Here is a 12,210-nt window from a genome sequence, read left to right as displayed (position 1 = left end):
AATTCGCTTGGATTCAGCACTTGTTAAAAAAAAACACTAAGCTATACATCTTAATTGTAGTTTATGAATTGAAGTAAATAATATCTGATTTCCACGAAAAAAATAAGGCCTGACGTCTTTACAAAATGTATTCTTTCGTTTGCATTTAAACGCTTTAATATTAACAGTTTAAAATCCACTTTGAGCAAAATAAAATTGTAACATAAAATAGTAACCGTGCCAAAAATGAAGGGAGATTCTATTTCCGGCAAAATACGCCTTTATACGGGAGAAAAACAATACTTTGCTCTGTGGGGAGATCGCTTACAGTTTATAATATCATTTTGTGTCACAGGGAAGCCCTGTCAGGTTTAAATGGTTATTCATCCCTCCCATCGAAAACATGTCGTAAACCCATTCACATGGTTTTGTTAGTCTTAATAGGAGGGTGGAAAGAATAATTGATTCTTTTGTCACTTAAAGATATTCTGATTTGAGTAGGAGGAATTGGGAAACGAATCAATTCGATTTTAACCTCATACCAAAACAAAAAAAAACATAAATTAAACCTAGTATTTACACGCAAAACCTCAGTGTTACAAAAAAGTAAGACTAGAGATTTTCATCAAGATGTTGCTTTTTGGGAAGATATTATTGCACTGAAATTAGGCTTTTGTTTAAAGGATGGTGTCAGTTCCTGTTAAACTTATTTGGAAAAGTATAGTTTCCACGCTGCAGGTTAAAGATCTTCTTTCCTGGCAATAGCATTGAGACAAACTTCAGTGCTGTGAATGGCTCGTTCACATTCACCCACACTCTCCCATTTCCTAGTTTTTCATATGCTAACACATAGGGATGATTAGCTCGTTAACACCTCTGCACATCCTGGTCCAAAGTTCTTTATTTGTAGCTATCCTTTTGTTATCGTATATCTTTTCCCCTCCGACTCTTTTCGTTCCCTCTTCACTAAATCTAACAGATTAATCAATAACCATTTTGCTGTACGTGCGGCAACCCTATCTAATGCAGTTATACCTTTTGCTAACAAAAAATGTCGTTTAGACGCTGGTGCCTGACTGTTAAGTGTAAAGCAAAAGTGTAAAGCAAAAAAAAAAGAAAATTAAACCGTTCATTGTCTTTATAAAGAAAGCTAATGTCACGCCAATCTACACAACATTTGTTAAACTAAATAGTGTCACATTCATTAATATGGTTACATTATGTTTTAATTCCTAATCAAAATATTTATTTTCACTGTTTTGATTGGGAGGGGAAAATGCCCGAAATAAATGAAAATTAATAAACAAACATCGTAACATATTTGTGCATTTGGCCAAAAAGTGCAATTGCAAAAAAATCTGCCCAATTAAATAATTTGAGGTCTCGTCTTGCTCTGTTCTCGTACCAAGTTTATTGACAAAGAATGCTTTGATCGTCTTGATGAAATGGTGCTTGTAGGAATGAGTGGTGCTACTGTTGTCTTGGCCGGATCTATGTTGACGATTATATGAAATAACTCGAGTTTTGCATGGCTTAACAGAGGGAAGTCTGACGTTAGTCCCTCACGTGACAATCCTGAGAGTATATCTTTAACTGAAACAATCTTCAGACAGTCTTTTTATATATATAAAGGAGGCATAAAAAGCTAAAGAGCTGCGTACCTGTAAACGTTTTTTAAAAAAAAGCATTGCGAGAAAATACAGGGAAAGTTAATAAGTTGCAATGTGTAAGTTGAAATAGGCTGTCAAAAAGTTAAAGGTAACTATTATTGACAGCCCTTTGACCTGCATTAAAAAAAGCGTTGTCATCTGATCTGCAAGGGACTGCCAGCTGAGACTGTGTGTGTGAGAGAGACGAGAGACAGGAGAGAGAGAGAGGGGGGGAGAGAAGTTTCATCAGAAAAGAAGCCAATCTCTTACCTTTTTTCTGCTGATTTGTGAAAGGGAAAGCGTGATGACCCTGTCAGGCAGCGGCAGTGCGAGCGATATGTCAGGGCACACGGTCCTCACAGCCGAGGATGTCGATATTGATGTGGTAGGAGAAGGAGACGAGGGCATGGGAAAGGACAGCGACGCTGAGAGCCACGCCACCCACGATCAGGGAGAAGAGGTGGAGGAGATCGGGGCAAGGGAAATCGCGGAGAGCCCTTCCGCTATCTGCCAGCCTTCCTCGGAGGGAGAAGTAACGAAATCGGAAACTCAGGAAAGTGGCTCTTCCAGCGGCAACACCGCCTCAAAACCCAAGAATAGTCTGGTGAAACCACCTTATTCGTACATTGCTCTCATCACCATGTCTATCCTGCAAAGTCCCCAGAAAAAATTAACCCTTAGTGGGATCTGTGAGTTCATCAGTAACCGATTTCCCTACTATAGGGAGAAATTCCCCGCCTGGCAAAACTCCATCAGGCACAACTTGTCCCTCAATGACTGTTTTGTGAAGATTCCCAGGGAGCCTGGTAATCCAGGTAAAGGGAACTACTGGACCCTGGATCCACAATCTGAAGATATGTTTGACAATGGGAGCTTTCTTCGTCGGAGGAAAAGGTTCAAGAGGCAGCCTGCAGACCATCTGAGGGAGCAGACTGCCCTCATGATGCAGAGTTTTGGAGCTTATAGCCTGAGCGGTCCTTACGGGCGTCCCTATGCGCTGCATCCCGCCTCCTACCCTCATCCCTCAACTCTCCAGTATCCCTATATCCCTCCTGTGGGTCCCATGCTGCCCCCAGTCGTCCCACTCATCCCGTCCAGTGAACTCAACAGGAAAGCCTTTAATTCCCAGCTCAGCCCCAGCCTCCAGCTCCAACTCAGCAGTTTGAGCTCCACATCCATCGTGAAAACGGAGCCCACCAGCAGACCTTCTTTCAGCATTGAGAATATCATCGGCGTGACCAGCACGTCAGGCAGCTCACAAACTTTCCTGCGACCGCCAGTGACCGTCCAGTCAGCCCTGATCAGTCCTCAGCCCTTGTCTTTAGCAAGAACCACGGCTGCAATTACCCCCATCCTCAGTGTCCCCACGAACATAATCTCCGGACAATTCTTACAGTCAGCAGCTTCGGCCGCCGCAGTAACCAAATGGCCATCTTAATACCTCCTCCACTTCCAACTGCTCACTCACCATATCCCTTTTTTCTCTCCTGTGGTAGTGGGTTGCACTGAACTTGACTGCAAATTATAGACTATAATCCTATGTTATATAAAAAAGGAATGCATTATGTACAGGTAAATACGTTTGTAAATATTTGTATAAAGAACCAATCGGTTCATAGTCATTGAGTTTTATTTTTTAATTAGACCGTTTCACAGTTGTAGTATAGAGCTCTGGGCTTTCACAATTAATGTCTTTTTGAAAGGTTCATTGCCAGTAGTTTATTGACGAACATGTATAGATATTAAGGAAGACTGAATCATTCTAAAAAATTAATTCAACAGGATAAAAAATGTCAATATTGTATACGACTGCAAAAGCTTAAAGCCCTTTATATGAATTAAATATATGTATTCTATGTAGCGCTACCGTCGTGTTGTACAATGGGAATTAAACAACTTTGTAAATAAATTTTACAAATTGCAAACGTTTCTGTCCTTGTTCATTTCTAAAAAAAGAGCTCTTGGCCTCGCAGTATTAGAGTTTTTTTCCTGTCATAATTGTACTAAATGCATAGGGTTACAGTGTGGGACATTAAAATACATTGCCATTAAATAGCAAACTCTAAAAGATAAGACTGCTCAGCATATTATTATGAATAAAATCTCTGTTTGAAGTGACGGCATAGAGGTCATTGCCGCTTTTTTAAATTAAAAGCCATTTAATCAGTAAACATTGTGCTGAAGATATTAGCTGTGAAATTTGAGCTGACAGCACCTACTGTTTAACTTCATGGAAGAGAGGTTTGCAAGGGCAAATTGAAAAGGGCTCGACTGAAATCTGTTTCAATTCCATTTTAGTAATGTGGGCAAATATATTATTTAGAAGATTTTACCATTTTAAAAGGCTGTACATCACAGTCATATCAAAGCAAGTGTGGCGCTTTGTCGTAAATTATATATTTTTGATCTAAATAAATGTATTTGAGTGGACGCGGTTGCTGTTTTATTTGGGATACCTTTAAGATTGCATTATTTATATGGAACTCAGCAAATTATTGCAGTCACACAGTTTAAACTGGTCCACAGTGTTTATTGGAGCGGATTTTGTTTCGCTGAACAAAAAGGAACCCGCCAATTGGAGGTGTAAACACATTTTTGAATGACATTGTATCTTCCACATAATCACTGAAATAATAATATACAATTTAAAACAGGAGGTAAGGGTGCAAAAGCAATCGGGTATCGATTATCAGCAAGTTAACTGAAACACTAAATGCTAAGAAAATTGATGAAAAAATGGGAAAATGCATGCGGATTGTAAAAAAGGGATTGAAAATGAACAGGCAGTGGTTACCACTGCGCTACTGAAGAGAAGAATCTAGGTCTTCTGGAAATATTAAGCTCCATGCACAATCTTATCGTTTCCTATGTTCCCAATTGCAGACGTGTTTGGTAGACATCTCAAAAGTAGCACACTTGAACGAATATTCAAATTAATATTAAACAAACACACTTGAAACAAATCCGAAAATTCTAACTAATGAATTATCTCAATTCCAAAACTAGCACTGTTTGGTAATGGGGTGAGCACATCTTTGTGGAACTATTGTGAAAACTTGGGGCGTGATTCTCCCAACTTGTGTAATGTGAATTCCAACAAATAAAATACATCACATTCATCTAACTTTTAGTTCTTGGAAACAGATGAAACCGATGCGAGTTTCTGGGAGAGTTCTGACTGAAAATATTTGTTTAAAACATATTGAAGGAGAGAAAATGTATGCAGATCGTTTTCCGTTTTGATATTTTAATACTTTGTAAATGATCTCGGGCGACGAGGTTGAGTTTAGATCACCAGCCTTTCTCCCCTGACTGTTTATCTATGTGTCGCGGCTTCAAGTGTCGTTGCCGGTATTGAATTTCCTTATTTACTTCACACTCTGTGCTTAAAGAGTGTTGCGAAATGACTGACCCCGTCCAACTTGAACAACATTTGCGCCCCGGCTTGGACACGAGTTCTTTCTGTAACCGTAAATATTATTTTACTGTGAGCAAACATTTATACCTCAGTATAAATACGCCAAATGAAGCGAGCTGTCCTACTTGTCGGGGTGTGGTCTCAGCAGCTAGCGTATATATAATTGATAATCGTTTGACACGAAGGAACAGCCACTCCCAACTTTACTTGAAGGGCAACTTAATAACACCAGATCCCGTCCCTAAATTGAATCTCCCTCAGTAATCCTTTTACAAGGAAATTGAAACTGATCTAAAAATGTTTTGTCTCTTGCTTCTATAAACGTAACAAGATGTTAGGCCGATGTGACCCTGGTTATGTTACGTTTACACAAACCTAGCAAATGGCGGATGGTTAGTGAAACGCGAGCGTTAGTTCTATATTTAACTGATACCCCTGGGAAAGTCGAAGGCGACTCCTAAAGTCACTGTCCGCCTCAGAAACCTGCTGATATAACCATTCCGAAATGACGAGCCATAACAGGGGCTCATTCCAACAGTGATCCTTTGTTGCTTGTAACTTTTACTGATTCGTATTTATCTGCAGTTGTAGGTTTTGAGTCACCCTGCGGTCAACTGTGAGGTTCAAGTGATTTATGTTTTTTTAAAATTGCGAAACGAAACTTGCATGAATAAGAGTTTCACAGCGACTTCGACATAAATGAAGGGCAGAGATAAACATGCCATTTTACAAACTCACCTGCTCAAAACTACTTACATTGATTTTTAAAAATAAATTATAGGAGCTCTGGTCTGGAACAAACTGCCTTTTTGCTGAAACCCAAAAGGTAAACGGTAACTTGTGGGAAGTGTAACCGAGTAATCGATAACACACAAATCAGCGATGAGGCTAATATTTGTAACCATAATTTTCGTCCTTGTTTTACTGAGAGTTTGGATCTCAGTAATGTGTTGCTAATGATAATACCATAATACATATTGTAACTTTACCCAATCTCCTTCCATTTGGGAGCTCGGGGTTGGATTTGGATGCGAGTCTGTGATACCGAAACGCAGCACTAGATGGCACTTACGGAATGTGCTTAAAATATCTGAAATGTTAGCAACTGCCCTATAGTTACTTTCAGCACAAGAGCGAATATTTTAAAAAATCATTAAAGCTTAACCCTTTACCGTCTAAATTTGAAGTAAATTCTCTTTATATATGTGTGTCTGTGTCTGTGTTAGAATCATATATCCAGTTGGTTGTGGAACTGATCCTCTTTGTAAAATGTTAAGATTTAGTTCATTGCCTTTGAGCAAAATTATTTTCAGATTGTGTGAGAGAAAAGTGATGCCCTTGTTCTTGTTCCAAGGGATCCCGGCTCTTCTTGCATTTAATACGTCAATTAAACCATCATTCACCGAGATCCGATACCTCTAGCTTTCAATGTAAGAAATCATTTAAAAAAAACTCTGGACCTTTAACTTGGATTATGGAATTGAAAGAGGAGCCGACAATATTGTCAGTGACTGAACACAAAGTTACATACAAAATGGATGCAAATACACCAAACACGCTCTGCAGTAAATAAACGCATTTAGTTATGGAAGCAAAATTCATTCGCAATTTCGATTTTTGTTCAATCACAGTATTGCTTAAATTAATTCAATTTAAAAAATGAACGTGCCACCTTTAGGAGGTAAAATCAGCACGTGCAGCTGGTCAACAAGAAACTTCAACTAAGACCTTCAGATAAAAAAAATCGATTTTATTTTTTATTTTTAATTTTATCTGTCATTTTTCTGTCAACTCTTGCCAATTTACACCGACAGGCAATTCGATTTAAATTAAACTGCAGGATTTAGTGAGCATTATAAAGTTGTGTCAGTTTTTGTTCGCAGTCTCTGTAATTCGAATATTTTACTTAAAAAATTAACAGAACACCTGGGAGACCGATTGTGAATCACCAGGAACACGGAGTCACCTCGACCAACTCATGGGCCGTTGCCCGCTGTTCTCTGCCGTTCTTTGCTCAGATAAATAGCCACTAAGTACGGCGGCAGAGTTTTATCCGTTTTTAAAATGCATTTTTAAACTACCGCCTACAAGTATTTGGCAGCGATGATTTTAAACGATGCAATTATAGTTTCTACAGTCAGTAAAAGACGGAAACCTGGGGTTAATGTACATGAAGGGTTCTTGTGGGATGGCTAAACTCTGGTATTCTGTAAATATCGGACAGCAATGTCCGAAATTAACTAGCGTTGTCGAGTGGATTCGCTTCTAAAGACGTATGCAAATGAATACATTTTACATGTTTATTATATAATGTATACCATATATTTATAACAGAAAGACTACGTTATACATGCTTACTATGGTTATTTGATAGCATCATTTTTTTATTAAGTGGTTCTTTTTGTAAATATCATTGGAGACATAGCATAGCTGACAACATTGCAGTATACGAATGTTTTGAGCTGTCCGAAACTCACGTTAATATTCAAGGAAAATATGGAATAATAATAAAGAATATTTATATTGCAATTACAATTCTAAGCAATCAAGATGTAGGCGTTACTGATTATGGACTTTTGGGCACATAAAACCAGCAAGGAATTGTTGCTCATACACAAAAGCAGCAAAGTTGAACATTTGATGTAAATGGTTTTTAAAAATTGTTTTAATAATGCAGGGAAATGCACAATCTTGCTGCTTTTGAGCGTCTGGCCAAGTCTTGACACAAGGAATGATCATAAACTGCAAAAAGCGAAAAGTAATCAGCCACCAACGCCTCATCAGAATGAGCAAAAACGAATCCAATTAAATCGTCCTACTTTTGTATTAAGGCAAAGGAATCCAATTAAATTCCATTCTCAAACCTTGTCAATATCCAGTTCAACTTAAATATATTCGAGGTTATGTATGAGATATCTAATTAAATAAAACTAATTGCCTCAACTGCTTCCATTATAACGTATGATGACAAATGAGGCTAAAATAATATTAATTTTGGCAGCAATACAAGGAAGGGAGCATAGCAGAAAGTTTGAAAACTGATGCTGTTCGCCCATGTGAAATAACTTCACTCTTCGGTTCAAACGGTTTCACAAAAACACTAGCTTTTCGTCATTCGACGCTATAGGTATATGAACTTGCATGAGCATAAACTAATGAATCCGGTGTTTTCCTGACCTGTCCCGACTAATTCTCTCCTGATCGATAATGTGACTTATTTTAATGTGTTCCACTGCGAGAAATAAATACAAATCCATACTTTGAGTGGATTTATTCCCTTCCTTTCCATTAAACAAGCTTAATCCCAAGCATTTCCCTGTTTTTCTATTCCTTTTCAGTATTTGTATGCTTTAACGTGTTTTACGTGCAAAGGACAATATATAATTAGTATACTACCCAACATACGTAAAATCAGGAACGAAATGTCAATGTAAATAACTATGATCTTTCTACTTATCCAAATGAATCTAGCCATGAATTCTGTCCCTTAACTTAAACAATCAATTTGAAAATAAACCCAGACAACATATTTATAAACGACTGTAGGTTACTGTAATAAGAATTGAACCAACTTCTGAAATGGATGTAGGTATCTAATACAATTTAATTTAAATAAATATAGTTTTATAAAATGCAGATACTGTAGTTATCCAATGAGAATTTAAACAATTTAATTTTGGAAGTGGTGCACCTATTTATTGTCTCTCCCAAAACTTAAATCCAATAAACTCTCGACAAATGAACGTAAATTCCTCACTGAAAATGCAAACCAATTTTTCTTGAGTTGGCCAAGGAGCTTTTACGTCATCAGGCAGCGCCGGCGGAGTGGGACGGCACAGAGGCGCATGCGCGGGATCCAGGAAGTGCCGGGCAAGGCAGAGAGAGGGAGAGGGAGAGGAAAAGGCAGAGAGCGACAAAGGATGGAGAGATGGAGTCTTATCACCATAATACTCGCAGTCAGCCTCATGGTGCGCTGGGCAGTGTCTCTGAACTCTTATTCAGGTCAGTCAGTGAGCTGCAGTTCTCCGCCTTTATCTTTCGGCCCCACATATTGCGGACACAGACCCCCTCGCCAGCCCAACAAAATGTGTTAACCTTTGTGTAATTAGGACAGTAGATATGACAGTATTGAGTGGGCTTAGTTTGTTGATTTGTTAAAGTGACAGGCTTTGAATAATGTGGCAAACTGTGATTGGTTTTGGAATCCCACAGTATTGTGATGTAAATTGAGAAATTCTGCTCAAATCGCTTTCCTCAGGGATATCATCCTGCAAAAGAATTATTGGATTTTCTGCATCTTGTTTCTCAGATTCATCCCCACAAAAAATGCCAAACGCTTTTTCAAATTGTGAATCAGACGTCTCCCTGCTTTCTTTCTTGCGGGTTCCCGAACCGCTGGAGCCTGCCGTGATTTATTTTTCATGCTTCATTTTAGTTATTCACACTGTCTTTGATTTCTGTCATTATGTCTCGTATTGTCTCCTGCTAATATCATGACTGGAATTTTATCATCTCCTGTACTCTGTCCAGTCATTCTGTTTCTTTTCCTGTGTATTTGTTTTCACCTTGCCCCTTTCCCGTGTATTTCTTTTTAAATGCTGTTCATCTGTAATATCTAGTAGTCCTGAGGAGGGGTTGAAATGGTTACTACTGTTTCACCACAGATGCTGCCTAATCTACTGAGTATTTTTATTTTCAGATTTCTGGCATCATCGGTATTTTTTTTTGTCAAATGCTTTTTTTCCACCTTTTCTCCCAAAGATTCTGGAATATAGTTCCATAGGTACCAACAATTCAGCATTTCCTTACTTAAATGGCCATACTCCATGTGTGAGCCTAGACTACATCCTTTGTCATCTCCTGTAACCACCCTTCCAAAGTTCTAGCTGTGGTTTGGACCCTCATTGTAAAATTCTTGCAAATTAAAAGCATAAATAAGAGCATGTCACAGTTGATTTGATAGCATACACTTTACACGGAGTGGGAATGTGTATCACACATAAGACCAATCCTGTTGTCACTCAGCAGATTGGCTATTATATTAATCAAGAGCCAAGAAACCAGGATAATGCTCTTCCCTTCCTAGTGCAGTGACACTACGGCTTGCACTGCTGCAGTAGCTGAAATAGCAAACTTCTCTCAGAAAGTAGACACAATTGGGGACCTTCTTGTCTGTATACTCACTTTCCTCATGGGACATTGCAGTTATGTTCAAGGGTAGAATTTGCCAAAAAAAAACTTTTTGTGAAAATAGTGCTCTCAAATGTTATCTGCTCAGCTGTTTTTACTGTCTCCTCAGGTGCTGGGAAACCACCTATGTTTGGAGATTATGAAGCTCAGCGACACTGGCAAGAGATTACATTCAATCTACCCATCCAACAATGGTTTGTAATCTCATTATTCAATTAATTCAACCTTTATTAGGGTGTGTCACTGAATATTTTCTTTAGATTATTTGCAATTGAATTGAAGAATTTCTCAGCCAGCACCCCCCCCCCCCCCCCCCTACTGCTGATGGCATTGATGTTGGCCCTGGCATTCTTCCAGTATCTCAATCAGGTGTTTGTTCTTTGCATGCAATCCTGGACGGGGAATGCTGAGAAGATTGTCAACCCTTTGAAGGGTCTGGGCATCATTGTCAAGCACAGTCCTGTTCTCACTTAACATCTACACTTAGCAGGAATCATTGGATATCTATTGTGAGTGACTGACTTGCTTCCCTCTTTGGTACACCATGACACTGAGGTTAATTCTAGCACCCTTACTGATACCCTGTTGAGATTGGCTATCTCAGCAGAGACCTGGGATTGAATCTGGGACCATCTTGGTTCTGTATCAGGTGGTGCAATTACCTATAGAGACATTGAGAGTATGTTGCTAAAATAAGTTTTATATGGAGATTTTATAAATTAACCTAGTTTAAAAAAAAAAATACTTTTTTTTTAACAACAATGCAGAAGCCAACTACTTCTGAATGCATTCTCTTTATGGTTGATATATAGTTGCTCTGTTTCCCTCTTCAGGTACTTCAATACAAGCAGCAATAATCTGAAGTACTGGGGCCTTGATTATCCACCACTCACTGCTTACCACAGTCTGATTTGTGCATATGTGTAAGTTTGATCTACAATTGTTGAGATAACTCAGTATTTAGAATTAGTGTTAAGAAATCTTTAATATGAAATGTAAAAGCAGTTTCCAGCTCCATCGGCAACCACTTTCTTGCTCCCCTGACCACGAAAAAGCACAGTGGTGTGGGTACTGGGTGAGATCAGGATCATTCTTGGCTTTGATGCTGTTTGTGCTCATTTTTACTGTCTAGGTTTGAAGTTTGAAGAATAGCCACTGGTAGTATTGGAGTTACTCCCCAGCATAAATTACAAATTGCAAATGTACACTTTAGTTTCAATGAACCATTTGTCCATGGGCCTGAGTGGTTGTTCAGTCCACTTAAGCCAACTGCCACAATGTTGGAAAGAAAGCAGTTTGTGTGAGCTGCTGTGAGGGATGAGAACAGGATTAGGCTCAAGTTGTACTTTCCATAGTCAAACACCCTTCAACATTCACTGTTTGAGTCTTCCCCTTTGGGGAGGAGAGGGAATTAGATGGAGAAATAAAATGTATCACTATCAGTCACGGGTATCTTTTATTGATTGTGTGTGCATTTTAAGTAAAGTGAAATGCATTTTTATTCTAGAGATAAACTTTTTTTTAAATTCAGAGCTAAATCGATAAATCCTGAGTGGATTGCCCTTCGTACATCGCGTGGGTATGAAAGCCTGGGGCACAAACTATTCATGCGAGCGACAGGTAATTAAGAACTTTAGAAATAACTGCAAATTTCAAATAAATGAAAGGGCAATGAACAGTAGGTTGATGGTTATGATTGTCAGAGGCTAGTCAATCCAGCTCCACGATTCCTCACCAAGCATCCTCAGCCCAACCATCTCCAGCTGCTTCAGCAATGACCTTCCTCCATTATAATGTCGGGTGCGGGACTGTTTTACAGATGGTTCCATAGTGTTCAGCTCCATTCACAAATACTCCGACCGTGGAATAATAAAATATATCATGCAGGCTTGGGCTGGATAAATGCCAGGTAATGACCATCTCAAGCAAAAGTAGACCAGCCATCTCCCCGATCTTCAATGGCACGACCATTGC

General features: G+C 38.9%; 2 protein-coding genes across 3 annotated transcripts in view; both read left to right on the top strand.

Moving 5' to 3' along the window:
* The first annotated feature begins 1,932 nt into the window (after nucleotides 1–1,932).
* On the top strand, nucleotides 1,933–3,066 carry foxd3 (forkhead box D3). The gene has a single exon (XM_068036461.1). The coding sequence runs from the start codon at nucleotides 1,933–1,935 to the stop codon at nucleotides 3,064–3,066; it is 1,134 nt and encodes a 377-aa protein (XP_067892562.1).
* A 5,824-nt stretch (nucleotides 3,067–8,890) lies between these two features.
* Nucleotides 8,891–12,210, top strand: part of alg6 (ALG6 alpha-1,3-glucosyltransferase) — a 44,645-nt gene continuing 41,325 nt past the window's right edge. For both annotated transcript variants that reach the window (XM_068037327.1, XM_068037328.1), the window contains exons 1-4: nucleotides 8,891–9,048; nucleotides 10,346–10,430; nucleotides 11,070–11,159; nucleotides 11,768–11,856. In XM_068037327.1, coding sequence (XP_067893428.1) covers nucleotides 8,892–9,048; nucleotides 10,346–10,430; nucleotides 11,070–11,159; nucleotides 11,768–11,856 — 421 coding nt within the window. In that variant the 5' untranslated portion in view covers nucleotide 8,891. The remainder of the gene's footprint in view (nucleotides 9,049–10,345; nucleotides 10,431–11,069; nucleotides 11,160–11,767; nucleotides 11,857–12,210) is intronic.

This window comes from Heterodontus francisci, chromosome 8 (assembly GCF_036365525.1).
Source record: "Heterodontus francisci isolate sHetFra1 chromosome 8, sHetFra1.hap1, whole genome shotgun sequence".
In the NCBI taxonomy this organism is placed as follows: domain Eukaryota; kingdom Metazoa; phylum Chordata; class Chondrichthyes; order Heterodontiformes; family Heterodontidae; genus Heterodontus; species Heterodontus francisci.
The sequence above is the reverse complement of the archived record's forward strand: the minus strand, read 5'-3'. Positions and strand labels throughout refer to the sequence as shown.